The following is a 16483-nucleotide window of genomic DNA, read 5'->3' on the forward strand; positions in this document are numbered from 1 at the left end:
AATTGCAACAAGAACATGCAAAGACATTACAACACATGGAGGCTAAATAGCATGTTATTAAACAACGAAAGGGTTAGTGAGGAGATCAAGGAAGAAATTACAAACTTCTTGGATTCCAATGAAAAGGAACACACAACAACACAAAATCTATGGGATGTAGCAAAAGCAGTTCTGAGAGGGAAGTTCATAGCACTATTGGCCTACCTCAAGAAACAAGAAAAATCTCTAATAGATTATCTAAACTCAGAACTTAAAGAACTAGAAAGCAAACAAGAAGAAAACATCAGAGCAAGTAGAAGAAAGAAAATAGTAAACATTAGAGTAGAAATAAATGACATAGAGTCCAAAAAACAATTCAAAGGATCAATGAAACAAAGAGCTGGTTTTTCGAAAAGAAAAACAAGATTGATGGACCTTTAGCAAGACACACCAAGAAACAAAGAGACAGAACTCAAATACACAAAATCAAACGAAAGAGGAAAACTAACAACTGAAACCACAGAAATACAAAAGATCGTTAATAGCTACTATGAACAATTTTATGGCAACAAATTTGACAATCTAAGCAAAATGTATAAACTTCTAGAAACACATAGTCCTCAAAACTGGACCAGGAAGAGATAGAAAACTTGAACAGACCAATTACAACTAAGGAAATTGAAGATGTAATCAAGATTCTCCCAGCAAACAAAAGCCAAAGCCCGGATGGCTTCATGGGGGAGTTTTACCGAACATTCAAAGAAGAACTAACACCCATTCTCCTCAAACAATTTCAAAAAATTCAAGAAGAAGGAAGACTTCCAAACTCGTTTTATGAAGCCAGCATATCTCTAATTTTAAAACCAGAAAAAGACACTACAAAGAAAGAAAACTACAGGCCAATATCCCTGATGAACATAGATGCCAAAATCCTGAACAAAATACTAGCACATCGGATCCAGAAATACACCAAAGAAATTATCCACCATGACCAAGTGGGATTCATCCCAGGGATGCAAGGTGGGAAGAATATTTGCAAATCAATAAACGTAATACATCACATAAATAAAATGAAGAATAAAAACCACATGATCATATCAATAGATGCCGAAAAAGCCTTCGACAAAATCCAGCATCCATTTCTGATAAAAACACTCAGCAATGTGGGAATAGAGGGATCATATCTTGACATAATAAAGGCCATATATGAAAGACCTACAGCCAACATCATACTCAATGGGCAAAACTAAAAGCATTTCCCTTAAGAACAGGAAGAAGGCAAGGATGCCCACTTTCACCACTCTTATTTAACATAGTACTTGAAGTCTTACCCACAGCAATCCGACATGAACAAAAAATAAAAGGGATCCAAATTAGAAAGGAGAAAGTGAAACTGTCATTATTCGCAGAGAACATGATACCATATGTAGAAAACCCCAAAGACTCCATAAAAAATTTACTAGACTTAATAAATCAATTTGGAAAAGTAGCAGGATACAAAATTAATGTCAAGAAATTGATAGCATTCTTATACACCAATGATGAACTCACAGAAAGCGAAACTAAGAAAAAAAAAAAAACAACCCACATACCATTGCAGCAAAAAAATTAAGATACCTAAGAATAAACTTAACCAAAGAAATAAAGGAACTATTCATGGAAAACTACAGGTTATTGAAAAAAGAAATAGAGGAAGATATGTAAAAGTGGAAGCAGATACCTTGTTCATGGATTGGAAGAATTAACATCATTAAAATGTCCATTCTACCCAAAGCAATCTATAGATTCAATGCCCATGAAAATACCAACAACATACTTCACAGAATTAGAACAAATACTTCAAAAGTTCATATGGATCCAAAAAAGACCTCGAATAGCCACAACTATTTTGATAAAGAAGAACGAAGTAGAAGGGATCACATTACCAGATTTCAAGTTATACTACAAAGCCACTGTAATCAATGTAGCCTTTTGCTGGCACAGGAAAAGGCATATAGACCAGTGGAACAGAATAGAGAACCCAGAAATGGACCCAAGGCAATATGCTCAATTAATATTTGACAAAGGTGGCAAGAGTATACAGTGGAGTAAAGACAGCCTCTTTAATAAATGGTGTTGGGAAATTTGGACAGCTACATGCAAAAAAATGAAAGTAGACCATCAACTTATACCATAAACAAGAATAAACTCAAAATGGATAAAAGACTTAAATGTGACCCGTGAATCCATAAAAATCCTAGAAGAGACTGTAGGCAACAAAATTTCAGACATCATACGCAGGAGAATTTTTAGTGACACATCACCTAAGGCAAAAGAAACAATGGAGAAAATGAACACATGGGGCTACATCAAACTAAAAAGCTTCTGCACAGCAAAGATACAATCACCAAAATGGAAAGGCAAACCACCGTATGGTAGAGCATAACTGTCAGTGATATATCAGATAAGGGGTTATTTCCAAATATATAGAGTGCTCATACAACTCAACAAAAGAAAGACAGAGAACCCAATTAAAAAATGGGCAGAACTAAATAGACAGCTCTCGAAACAGGACATACAAATGGCTAAGAGACATAAGAAGAAATCCTCAACATCACTAATCATCAGAGAGGTGCAAATTAAAACAACAATGCGGTATCACCTCACACCTTTCAGAATGGCTGCCATCAACAAATCATTAAACAACAAGTGTTGGCGAGGGTGTGGAGAAAAGGGGACTCTAGTACACTGCTGGCAGGAATGCAGACTGGTGCAGCCACTAGGGAACACAATATGCTGTTACCTCAAACAATTAAAAATTGAACTTCCATTTGACCCAGTGATCCCACTTCTGAGAATATACCCTAAGAAGCCTGAAACACCAATCAGAAAGAATATATGCACTCCCATGTTTGTAGCAACACTATTTACAATAGCTAAGATCTGGAAACAGCCCAAATGGCCATCAGTAGACGAGTGGATAAAAAAGCTGTGGCACATATATACAATGGAGTACTATGCAGCTGTAAGAATGATCTTTTATCCTTTGAGACTACATGAAGGGACCTGGAAAGTATCATCCTAAGCAAAACAGGCCAAACAGAGAAAGACAAGTATTATATGATCTCACTTATTTGTGGAATATAATGACCGTAACAGTCTGAAGAATGGGGTAGTCCCACAGACGTGGAAGTGGATACAGACTGACAATGCTTAGAAGAGGGGGTGGTGGGGGAGAGATAAACCACAGAACTTATATGCATATATGCATGAACAATGGACATGGACAACAAAGCTGGGGACAGGGCGGGGAGGGAGGAGGAGGGGGGAATCATTTGGGGGAATAAGGAGAAACATCTGTAACTAAAATAAATTAATTAATTTTAAAAAAGTTTGGACTTATAGCTTAATGCTTATTTTGGTCTAATTTTTCTATTGGGGGCCATATGAGATTTAGTTTTGGACAAAAGTTTCTACTGACATAAATTTTGAAAAATGCTGTAGTAAGTTTTCTTCATCATATTATCAACACCAATATCAACATTATTATCTATGAGCATGCTCTGGATATCTAGTTGCATGCGAGATGCTGGTAAATATGTATACAACTTAATGTCTCCAAAGCAAGTTCACATAGATATTATAAGTCTAGAGTTGATCCTCATTTTTAAAGAATCTGCTACATCCACAAATACAATTCAGAGATTCTCGGCATTTTATATTTTCTCTGTCAACCCTCTTCCCTCTGGGTAAAAAAAAAAAAAAATGGTCGTACTTTGGCCAATGTGATTCAGTTTGTTGGAGTGTCATACTATGCACCAAAAGGTGGTGGGTTTGATACCCAGTTGGGGTGTGTGTGGAAGGCAACACATCCTCTCTCTCTCTCTCTCTCTCTCTCTCTCTCTCTCTCTCTCTCGTCTCTCTTTCCTCTCTTGTTCTCCTCCCTTCATCTCTCTAAAATCAATTAAAAAATAACAATAAAACAAACATTGTTTTTAAATCGTCACTCAAAGCCTTACAAAGCAAAGAAAATATCACTTAACTTTCACTCTGTCTCCCAAAGTATTAAGTCAGCCTTTTGGTTAGAGACCCCGATATCTCTCAGAAAGCTTAATGTCTCTAAGGTAACTGCTGCAGAGTTGTTGTTGTTGTCTTTTTAACTTTCTTTCTTTCTTTCTTTCTTTCTTTCTTTCTTTCTTTCTTTCTTTCTTTCTTTCTTTCTTTCTTCCTTTCTTTCCTTTCTTTCCTTTCTTTCTTTCTTTCTTTCTTTCTTTCTTTCTTTCTTTCTTTCTTTCTTTCTCTCTCTTTTATTTATTTATTTATTTATTTATTTATTTATTTATTTATTTATTTATTTATTTTGGTATGTGCCCCTAGCGGGATCCAAACCTGGGACTCTCTGGTCCACAGGTGGAAGCTCCAACTGCTGAGCCAAACTGGCCAGGGCTGCAGAGTTTTTATGGTCAGGGAAATTTCCTCTAAGCAGCACTATCTCCCCCTCAGTACAAGGAGACCAGATTGAAAGACAGGGACAAACTTGCCCTATTGTTGTTACACAAAGGGAAACTGTGACTTCAAAGATGCCTGGGGAGGTATCTTCAGACATAATCTTTAGTTGGGAACCTGGTCTCCACAGGAGGTCACAAAGGTAGGGCAGCAGAGGTATAAGTGGCTTTGTGGAAACTGGAACAAGTATAACCTTTTTTTTTTTCTCCCCTAGGAAGCTTGAAATATAAATCCAACACATAGTTAGCAATTTTCTCTAAAGTGCCCCCAAAATGGGCTTACTACCCGTTTATAGTAAAGAGGTTATAACAGTGAGTGGCTGGAGAATAACAACAGTAATAAGTTTAAAGCTAATAGTATATTTTGTGTTGGAATCTGTATTTGAATGTAGGAACATCTGGCTCAAGATTTGAAGTTTGTTTTTTTTTGTTTTTTGTTTTTTAACCACACTATAATCCATAAAGGGAAAGTATCAGGAAATAGACCTCTAGGTTTAAACATCAAACCCAAATAGACCTTGAGAAAGGATACAAACCTCATGTCTTGCCTACATTTTATAAACTTGGATAGCACAGATGTTTGCCACAGGAGTGATCTCTTTATTTATAAAGGGATTGTCAGTGCTGGATACAGAGTCAGTGGCCAGTAAAAACCATAATGCCTACCCTACCTCACCCAGATAAACACACCTTAGCACAGGCATTAGGCAAATGCTCTGAGAAGTCAGGGAGAAAACAAGAGTGCAGGGCAGGTCTGGCCCTTTCCTATTCCTTCAGCCTCATAGAACACAGTGCTCTGCCTACTTCCTTCCACTTTACTTTTTGCCTGCTCCAGCCACACTGACTTAGTACTTATCATGGTCCTTCAAATAACAGGGACAATCACAGTGTTTGGCACATAGGAAGCACTAAATAAATATTCACTGAAGGACAGAAAGAGGAAAAATAAAGGGAGAGATAGAAAGATAGAAATAAGGGGAGACTTCTGAAAAGTAGTCACTAATGTGGGCCTTCAAGGAAGTATAATTTGTTCATCTGCAGAGACAGGAGGAAGGTAAAGAATGAGAAAAGGGCAGTATTTCAAACAGAATGAAAAGCATGGTATGTTGATTCACCATCAAAGTATAACTGTGATCTAAACATCAGTAAAAGGACAATAACAGGAGATGAGAACAGATGGGTAGGCAAAGCCAGATGATAACAGTTACAGGGAGCTTTTACATATGTTGGAGAGACATGGTCATATTTATGCTTTAGAACAGGCCCTTTGCTTGCAGAGAGAATAGGTATCAGAGAATGGGAGGCAGGGATGACTGAAACCAGAACAATCACATTTGTTGTGGGAGTCCAGATAAGAGATGACAAAAGGCCTGTTTTAGAATGACAGCACAACATAGTGGGTTTTTAACCCAGTTCTGCTCTGCTGGGTTTGTGATTTTGCATAAATCAGATAATCTCTCTGGGTTGAGAATATTTTCCCTATATATTTAACAGGGTAGTCTTGTGCAAGTAATAAAATGATATTGAGGAAGTGTTTGTAAATATAAAGAATGATAAATCATATGTCATTATTAAAGTTGTGGAATAGGGGAAAAAAAGATGAGGGGAACAATTCAGAAACATGACCATTCTTATAGACATACTAGTTACAAAGGAGAGAGTTTTCTCTGACAGCTCCCCTTTTTCTCATCATGTCATATATCAGTTGTCAAAATTGGGAAATGCTTTTTAACAAGGTTGTTATATTTCCATTAAAGCAATTGGTATTATAGTTAGGATTAGTAATTCCTAAGATAGACAGGGAAAAGGCAATTGTTGTAGACCATTAAGAGTAGATCTGTTTAATCCTTTGAAATTTATTATTGATCACTTAATATATGCTTGGCATTATCCGGGATATTGTTAATACAAGGTTGAAAAGGGGACATAGACATATAAGCAGAGGAATTTCATAATTACGGTACATAGTAGGTGCTATGCAGCACAAGGGATGGAAGAATGATTATTTCTGGAGAGGTCTGTTTCATAAAGGAAATTACATTTTATCTGGGTAAATACTGAGTAGGAGTTCACTAGGTAGAGAAGGTATAAAAGATGGAGAAGGACATTACAGATACAGGGCAGCAAAAGCAAAGAGATGTAACAGAACATAAAGTGGGTTGGGAATGAAGATAATATCCATCTGAATAAAGTATAATGTGTACTATCAGTTTGAGAAGGATCGGTGACAGGAAAAAAAAAAACACAAAAAATCAAAAAAAAAAAAACAAACAAAAAAAAGAGACACAAGGCTGGAAAAGTAGCTGGGTCCAAATAATGAAAAAGTCTTATATGTGCCAAGTCAAGGAGTGTGTATTTTAATCCTGGAATAAATAAAACAAAAAAAAGTTTTAGCCCTGGCCAGTTTGGTTCAGCAGTAAGAGCATTGGCCCACGGACCAGAGTCCCAAGTTTGGTTCTTGCTAAGGGCATGTACCTCGGTTGCAGTTTGTCCCTGGCCGGCCCCTGTTGGGGTTGTGTGGGTGGCAACCAGTCAATGGGTCTCTCTTACATCGATGTTTCTCTCTCGCTCCCTCCTGCTCTATCTGAAGATAAATGCAAAAATGTCCTTGGGTGAGGATAAAAAAAAGTTTTAAATCAAGAAATAATATAATTAGATTTGTTGTTAGTGATATAACTTTGGTGGCAGTGTAGCGATTAGAATGGAATCAGTTGCTAGAAAAACTGGTTAAGAAGCTATTGATATATGCTGATGAGTTTTGAAACCACCATAATATGAATGGAAAAGCTAGATTCTACCAGTTTTTGGTGAAACTGACAGAACTAAGTGAGAAGGATGGAGATAATGAGAGTTGGTGGCTGATTCTATAGTTTCTTGTTTGAAACTGGGTGAATGGTGATGACATTTATCAAAGGTCAAAAGATAGAATCAGTTTGGAGTGTCCTGAAAGGACCAGAAAATAATTTTATTTTTGGATACACTGTGTTTGGGCAATACAAAATGAAAATAGCTGGCATTGGTTGAGTGCTTATACTAAATTCTAGTTTTAAGTTCTTTGTATATATCAACTTATCCATATACAAGAACAGGGGCTTAGTAGGTAATTGGAAATACAGATATGGAGCTCAAAAGAGATGTCTAGCTTCAAAATATAAATTTGACAGTCATCAATATACATGAGGCATGGTTAATACTACTGAGAAAAGAAGAAGGCAAAGGATACAATGCTGAGGAAACCCATCATTTTGGGACCAGAGAGTGATGAAATTTGTAAGCTTCACATTGGCAAAGATCACACCTGACTTGTTCACTGCTGTGTCACCAAAGCCTGACACACTATTTAGGATACAGTGGTTGCTCAATCGATAAATGTTGAATGAGTAAAATATATCAGAGAAGTATAAGGAGAAACAAAAGACATAGTGTCTTGGAAGTCAAAGTGGGGAAAGGTAATTACTGAATGTCTGTAAAATGCTAAATGATACAGAAGAGAAGTCAGATAGAATGAGGACTACAAAGAAACCGTTAGGCTTGTCATTAGCAACTTAAAAGACAGTAGTTTTGTATATGTAACCCTATGTTCATTGCAGCACTATTTACAATAGCTAAGATCTGGAAACAGGCCAAGTGTCCATCAATAGATGAGTGGATAAGAAAGCTGTGGTACATATCCACAATGGAGTACTATGCAGCTGTAAGAAGGAAAGATCTCTTATCCTTTGAGTTGACATGGAGGGACCTGGAGAGTATTATCCTAAGCAAAACAAGCCAAGAATAGAAAGACAAATATCACTTGATCTCACTTATTTGTGGAATATAATGAATAAAACAAACTGATGAACAAAACAGACCCAGAAACACAGAAGTAGGGTTCAGACTGACAAACCTCAGAAGAGACCATGGGATGGGGGAAGATAAACCACAGAACTTATATGCATGTATGCATAACCAATGGACATAGACAACAATGCTGGGGATGGGGTGGGGGATGGGGATCAGGAGGAGGGTGTCAATGGGGGAAAAAGAAAAAACATGTGTAACAAAAATAAACTAATAAAAATAATTTTTAAAAAAGACAGTTTTGGTGCAGTAGAACCAGCCTAAATTGCAAGAGGCTGAAGGTTAAATAGTTGTGGAAGAAGAGTAGGCAATGACCAGAAATTTGGTGCAAATTGGGAAGAAAACAAAAATCCTGGCTACTTTTGGACACATTTTAGCTTCTAGACATGTTGGCCTATGGTGAGATATGGATCTTTCTAGTCTTTTCTTTAGTACGATGCATGCCAATGCAGATAATCATTTATCATTAAGTATCCTATTTTTTAGAGAACTCCATGTCTACCATTGTCTTAGAAAATACATTTCTAGAGAGTTAGAGAGACTATGTTTAGATAAACTTTTGTGTGCTGTGTCTTAGGCACTTAATAACCAAACATATTTATGGATATTTTGAAATCCTAAGCTGTATCACATTCAGATAAATTGTGTAATTATTTCACCCGAATAAAGATCATCACTCCTTTATAATAAATTTAATGGAAATTCATTCATTAATTCTGGGTCTTATCATCTAGCTTTCCATCCCTTTAATAAAGAACAGTGCTTTATAAACTGACAAAGAAAAAACTCAAAAGCACCTAAATGACCCTATGTTAAATGCTTTCCAATATTCCATTACTGGCAACTTAACTCTCACGGTGAAGACATTTTTTCACATTGAAGCACAACATATTCCCTGTCAATTTATTTATAATAGTTATTTTTTAATATTAGTCAAAGGAGGTACAGAGAAGTCAAATGTCTAAAACTTTCTGAAAGGTGATAAACATTACAAATCCAGAAGATAAACTGGATTTAAGAATAGATGAAGAGAACCAGCCAATATAGATGAGAATCCAGTAGAAAGTATAAAAACCTCCCCTCAGAAAAGTCATCTTCTGAGAAGTTATCCTGTGATACCACTTTTTTTTCGTCTATTTAAAGAAAATTAAAAAAAATAACTTTACAACATCAAATATATTATGCAGAAGTAAACAACAAGTGAAGGAAGCAGCTCTGGACTTAAGGCAAAAAAGTATTGTCAATGAATCTCAAGGTTTATTTTGGTCTTAACAGAGATGATCACACTGACATACATAGCAGGTGACATTGTACAACAACGAATAAAAACGCTCACCAAAGCAGTGCTTGATTTTGGAGACACACTTTAATGCTTCTAAGAATTGAAAGCATCTTCCTCTGCTGACTTTTAAGGATATCAAGTGATAGGATTCAGTGTTTGGGAAGTCTCCAGCTATAAAGAATGATTAGTTGATATTTTTCCCATAAGTATACGGACTATGATCTGTCAGAGTCTGAAAATAAAGGTTTCACTGGAGGGTATTCTGCCCAAGCATGGCAGTTTTACAAGTGGCAAGATTCCTGGACAAATCAATAAATAATCAATACCTGGCATTTTCAATAAGTGTAGTATTGAGCCTCAAGGTAACATATAACTAAACTTGTATACTGGAGGAATCATATAGAGAAGTGTTCAGAACCCTAGATCAATACTTCTACTTACACAGTCTAGAATTTACTTAATAAGAGCTGACGTTCTTAGTTAAGAGGTCACAAAATGTTAAAATTCAAGATTTCTGGCATTATCCTCTTTTCATAAGAGAAATCATTTCACATCATTCTGATATTTTCTTAAAGACATATGCCAGGACTATAAATAGGATTTCAAAATATTTAAATTAGAGCCAATCAGTTAAACTTCTCAAAACCCACAAGGCAAATATTTGGAATATATATTCATTTGTTATCTATATAGTGCATGCCTGGCTATTATTAAGAGTTTTTTTTTTTGTTTTTTTTTGTTTTTTTGTTTTTTTTGATAGAGTAGTGAGATAGTAGTCAATAGTTGAACAACTTCATATTTGAACTCAACAGTTAACTTTATTTCTGTTAGCATAAGTAGCTTGCGAAACTGGAAAACTGCAGCATATCTGATTATTAGGACCACTCTACCTTTGGTAAATTGTCTTAATAATTCCATTAGAGGTCTGTACTTTCTGGGATCCATTAAACTTTTCTTGACCAAATGTATACTAAAATTCCTTTGCCTGTAATCACTAGCTGATTTTATGTAAGATATCTAAACAGCCTATTATATATTAACTTTTTCCCCTATTCTAACCACTTTAATTTTCTGATTACACAGAAAACCAATAAAAAGAAACATTAGGCAGAAATTAAACATTATCTAGAGGTATCATTTAAGTTCAGGTAAATAATCCAGATGTTCTCACCTTGTACTGTCAAAGGACTCACAAGCAAATACTTAAACTCAACTCCCACAACATTTGTGGCACTTTCAAGTCCCACTCCTTTTGCTCTCCTTCCACTCTCAAACTTGTGTGACAAATTCATGTTTTGTAGACCCGGGAAACTTACATTTATTCTGCCTTGGAGATTGATGCAGAGAAAGGCATCATATGTCAGCCATCGCAAACTGTCTGGTAAAGGCTCAGAAATGTTTCTCTTGTGCCTTCTACTTTTATTTTCCCAACCCGTTACAAAGTTTTGGGACATAAATATGCCTGACTTCCAAAAGCGGTAGCCCAACCCTGTGCTATTCTTCTAAGAACCCCATTAACCCCCAATAGAAATGAGAGTGAAGTGACCTCCTTTTTGCGGGGCAACCCTCTGTAATCCCCCCTAACACAAACACAAGATGTGGGACAAGGAGGGGTCAAAGGAAGGGGAGTGAAAGGGGTCAGGAGAAGAGACTCACCGCTCCTGCAAGTTTCTCTCTCAGACAGAACGTAACCAGGAGAAGCCACAACCTGAAAAGGGAAGGAGGGTGAGTGATATGGGCTCTCTAGGCTCTGGGATCTTGCTTCTGTCTATAGACCCCCACCCCTTTTTGGCTGCCTGATCCCACTTTCTCTGCAATGACAGAAGTACAGCTATGTATAGTCTCGGTTCGGCAAAATAGTCCAAAGTAGGAAAGAGGAGGGGAAGTCGGGGCAGCAACAGCTCACCCAGGGTGCATGCTTTCGGCTCCTCCAGAGCAGTGTCCCAGGAGACTGCTAAGCGGCTCCACGGCCTGGGCTCATCGGGGCTCCGCTGATGCTTGAAGACTGCTTCCTTATTCAGGAGGAGGGGGTGAAGTGGTTCACTTCAGAAGAAACTAAATTCAGCTCCTGGATAAAAAAGTGCCACAAAGGGAAACAGGCTCAGCGGTGCCCGCTACAACTTGCCTCACTCAAAAGATAGTTCCCTGCACCAGGAGAGGAAGGAATGAAGGGGAAGGGGGCGGGGCTGTCTGCTGTCAATCATCCACCCTACCTTGGGCAGCTCAGAGTCATTCTCACTTTCAGGCTCCTTTACACACAACATTCCCATGCATCTCCACAGCTTTATGCACGGCTTATAGAGACCTAGACTCTAAGATGTAAGCAATTATGCATTACACACTTCCATGAAGCACTGTTAACTGTTACAACATAACATATGTATATATTAAGGCACAGTACTCTTATGTACACAAATAGGCCCCAAGGTGCCCTTTCAGGCTTGTCCAAATGCATACAACACTCATTCCAATAGATTGTATACTAAGCTCTTGGGAGGTAGTGGTGGTGTGGTGGTGCTACTGCTGAGGGTTCCTGGAGTTTTAAATCCACCCTAAACTGAGTAGAACCTGAGTCAAATAGCTCTAAAGCCTTGAAAGACTTTAAAACGGTAAATTCCAGGGCCTGAGATAACAGAAATGTTCTGAAGAATTCTTCAGTAAATCCCTGTAAGTTCCTTGAAGGAGTCCACATCAACTATTTTCTGGACCTGTTGCTACTTTAAAAAAAAATCCATATATCAAAATTATATATCAACCCTGGCCAATTTGGCTCAGCTGTTAGAGTATCGGCCCACGAACCAAGGTGTCATGGGTTCAAAAGCACGTACCTAGGTGGCAGTTCAGTCCCCTGCCCTGACCGGGGTCCTGGGGGAGGCAGCCAGTGGATGTGTCTCTCGCACATCTATGTTTCTCTCTCTCTCTGTCTCTCTCTGTCTCTGGCTCTCTCTCACTCTAACTGATGATAAATAGAAAAAAAATATTCTCGAGTGAGGATTTTTTAAAAAAGTAATGTTCAGGTCTTTTTGGGAGACGTCTATACAATCGCCATCATCTTAGTATAAATATTTCTAGTTAGGTGTTTGTGTCACTTTTAAGGAGAATTGCATGATAACTATTTAATTCTCTGTCCCAAATCCCTCTGAATCACAACTGCAATGACACTGCATAAATTTCATGTTAGTTCAATATAAGAGGTAAATATTAACTATAGCATTCAATATAGCTAAATAAAAAGATGACTACCATATTGCAATAGCATTCAACCGTATAATAATTACTAATATCTACTGAATGCTCCCAAATTTCATGCATATATCACTCGCAATAAAGTCTTTACACAAATATACATGTTCATTTTAATTCTTTGATTATAAGCACACATTTACTTATACAAATATATTTATATATTTCTAATATTTTCATATATTCTATTGTGGAGAAACTCTTTCCTGCGAGCAGGTGGAAGAGAAAAAACACCAGCAGTTCAATGAGCAGCCACCAAAACTTTTTCTAATCATTAACAATTAAAAGGTCCCTTCTTTCTGAGATCCATCCGCTAAAAAATAGTCCCAGCATGTAATTGGCTTGTGTGCTTACACCAGTGATAGTGGGACTGGGCAGAGAAAAGTAGTACCAACGGAAAGTGCAAGTGAACGAATAGAAAAGCTGCCCGGTTGCACTCACAGTGTTCAGTCATCTGGTTTTGGAGTTTCCCTCCCCCAAATAACTTAGCGTCACTCCCTCGCAGGTTGCTGGTGTAGTCTAAAACTGTGGCGGAGTGATTCTCAAATTCCCCTGAGCAGATGGGGAGGGGGCGGTGCGGGGGCAGAGAGGGAGGAAAGTAGATCTGTGGGATTTGCGCGAGGAAAAAGTTTGCAAGTCTGGATGGAAGAGAAAAGTGCTCAGGAGAGACCAGAAACCTGCTTTGGGGACGGGAGAAGGGAAAAATAGTTTCTTCTTGTTCTTATTCTTCTTCTATTTTTCCTCCACACTAAAAAAGCTTTTTTCTCCTCACCCAAGTCGATCTGCACAATTGGGGCACCCTCGCTCTCCCTCTCTGGCTCTAGCACTCGCCCAGTAAACCCTCAAGATTATGTCAATTGGTCAGAGCCAGCCACGGATTTCGTGTGGGTGCTGAAAGAACTGCAGGAGCCGGAGAAGAATGAAACTGCGTGGAGTCAGCCTGGCAGCCGGCTTGTTCATACTGGCCCTGAGTCTTTGGGGGCAGCCTGCAGAAGCTGCGGTAAGTCCTTCTACCCGCCCCCCATCACCTCACTCTCAGGCTGAAATCACTTTTTGTTCCCCTCCCTTCTTTTATCTTTAGCCTTGGCCAAGGAATTCAAATCTGCCTTCATTTGTTTAGTAAGAAACATTATTTAAATTTAACAGTGGTAACTCAAGTCTTCTGAAATTAAAGGGAGAGGTTTAAGTGTTTAAAAATAGGGCTGCTTGCTTTCCTGCTTTATTACCAATGATATATGCATGAAATTGGGAACATTCAGTAGGGGACTAGAGCAAAGCCTGGGGCGGAGGACTCAGGCTAAAGATCACTAGGCTCTCTGGTAGATATTTAAAACTTTCCTCCCCACCATCAGCCCTCGGGTGTTTCCCTGCTTGCCTGCTGGCTAACCTTTTCACTAGTTGTACCCAACCCACACACTCTTTAAACTTTGCCTATAGTTAGATATTTTGGAGTTTCTAATTTCGAGCTTCCATCAAAGTGTTAAAGGCGCCCATGAAGTTTTTCTCTTTTCCCCTTTCCTCAAGCAACTTGAACGTACCTCACCTTTGGTCAGTAAAGCCTCTGTAGAGACTGTTTCACTTTTGCCATCCTTTTGCAAATACTCAGGTAACATACCAGGGAGAATGAAGTGAAAAGGATGGCCTAAGGCTTCAGATATTCTGCATCTTTTTTAAAGTTCTGGGTTTTGTTTGTTGTTTACTTTTTTAAAAACTTACTTAGGTACCTGAACAAATTGAGAAGTTGCCCGTCACCTATTTAAAGGAAAAGTTATATTTCTTCAAAGGAGAATGAATGTTCTGATTTGAGAGTGGAGGAGAACGCACGTGTGAAATGACAGCAAAAAGTTCCACTCTGTTTTAGGAATGTAGAATTAAAACCTCAGTAAATCTCCTAAAAGAGTATCTGGCTAGTCCCACCCACTGTTCTTCTGGGTTTGAGAGGTAGATGTAAAGGAATAAATGGCTTTGTCAGAGAAAATGTTCTCCAGCCTAAAGCCCATCATCATTAGTTTCACTTAACCTCTAAAGAGTTTAGAAAGAAAAATAACTAAGAATATTCAAGAAACTAATAAGACTGATTGCCTGGGGGAGGGGAAAAGGATGGTTTAGGAATAAAAGTTTGAAGGAAAAAGAATTAAGTATGTGTCAAATTATTTAAAAGTTGTGTTTCAGTGAGCATAATGGGTGGTTTTAAAAACACTTCAGTATGATATCATGGCTTAGGCCTTCACATGGGTGAGTGACTATTAATTCTTTATATGTTATAATTTATCTGGGTCCACTTTTAAGTTAGCTGTCTAGCTTCTCTATACATTCAACATGCCACAGATTACATTGTCCTCCTTCTGTCTTCCAGAAAGTGTGTACTCAAGGTAGGAAAGCTAACTTTCATACTACTATATGCACACCATAAAAATAATTATGATAGCACATCTGTTGAAAAGCCATGCATATCAAATATTTTTAATTACACTTGCCATAATTTTTCCTCCATCAAAGTAGATAGATAACTTAAAATTGCTTTTTTGATTTAAAACCTCTTAATGGAGTAAAGTTTATAGTCACTCAATAGTACTACATAATCTAGGATAAAAGTACAATTGTGTTGTTGAAAATAGTTGCTTCTAAAAACATCTAGGTGCTTACTGCTTATGGCATTTGGCCCAGGGGCAAAGATTTGATAGATATTTGATTAAATATTTATTTTTTTTCCTTTGACATTGTTATTAATAAATGTGCACAAGATACCAATCATACAGGTATGTAGAGGAATACTACACCTCAATTTATGTCACATCAAATTGTGTTAAAATTGATTTCTTTTTATGGTTCACAAAACTTGGCAGCAACCTATTTTCTTGGAACGTTTAAAGATTAAGTATTCATGAAGAAATTACAGAAGACAACATGGAGGTTTTTTTTTTTCTTTTTCCTCCTATTACTTATTTATTTTGTGTCTTTATTGTTGAGAGTATTACAGAAGTCTCCCCCTTTTTCTCCCATTGCCAGCCTCCACCTGCCCCCCCTTACATGATTTTTAAAGAATAGTTTATATTGCATTTCTTTATCATTAGGATATTGTGTCTTTAATAAAATCAGGGGTTTGTTTTTTCTGCTTCACATATCAGTATTATATTCAGATGAATGTTTTAATCATCTCAAAGATATGAATGGTATCTGTTCTCTATACCAGTGCTGGGGATATTGTTGACCTTATCCAGAGTTAACTGGATGTTAGTGGGGCTGGTTACTGACTGAAGTAGTCTGGTATTGGGATTTTTATATCAGGAAAAGCAGTGCTATTTAAATTGCTTTAATTTTTCACAGTTAAGTGATTTATTTATCTCTGAAGTCATGCCAGATTTGGATGTCACAAATATGTGGACATTATTTTTAGATAGAGTGTATATTAGGTGGAATAAAGTAACCCTTATGCTGAAAGGTTAGCTAGCAGTAAGAGAAAAAGGCAGCTTTAGGTTAGAAAATTCATTTCTAGTGACGGAAATAACATATTTTTATGTAAAGGTACTTATACCTGTACTGAATCACTGTCAGTAAGATAGATACTCCTACTTTATGCATATGATGTGTAAAATTACACTACTCCTATTGTACAAATGTTAGTAAGTTTTATGTGTATTTGTGTGTTCAGTAG

At 37.4% G+C, this 16483-nt stretch overlaps 2 protein-coding genes across 2 annotated transcripts in view; one reads left to right on the top strand and one right to left on the bottom strand.

The window, feature by feature from the left end:
• COL4A6 (collagen type IV alpha 6 chain) overlaps nucleotides 1-11716 on the bottom strand; it is a 438122-nt gene extending 426406 nt beyond the window's left edge. The window contains exons 1-2 of the mRNA XM_036271343.1: nucleotides 11492-11716; nucleotides 11242-11293 (exon numbers count right to left, since the gene is read on the bottom strand). Coding sequence (XP_036127236.1) covers nucleotides 11242-11293; nucleotides 11492-11502 — 63 coding nt within the window. The 5' untranslated portion in view covers nucleotides 11503-11716. The remainder of the gene's footprint in view (nucleotides 1-11241; nucleotides 11294-11491) is intronic.
• A 1712-nt stretch (nucleotides 11717-13428) lies between these two features.
• COL4A5 (collagen type IV alpha 5 chain) overlaps nucleotides 13429-16483 on the top strand; it is a 343032-nt gene continuing 339977 nt past the window's right edge. Inside the window, exon 1 of the mRNA XM_036271049.1 lies at nucleotides 13429-13828. Within this exon, the coding sequence (XP_036126942.1) occupies nucleotides 13748-13828 (81 nt within the window). The 5' untranslated portion in view covers nucleotides 13429-13747. The remainder of the gene's footprint in view (nucleotides 13829-16483) is intronic.

This window comes from Molossus molossus, unplaced genomic scaffold (assembly GCF_014108415.1).
Source record: "Molossus molossus isolate mMolMol1 unplaced genomic scaffold, mMolMol1.p scaffold_m16_p_2, whole genome shotgun sequence".
NCBI lineage: Eukaryota > Metazoa > Chordata > Mammalia > Chiroptera > Molossidae > Molossus > Molossus molossus.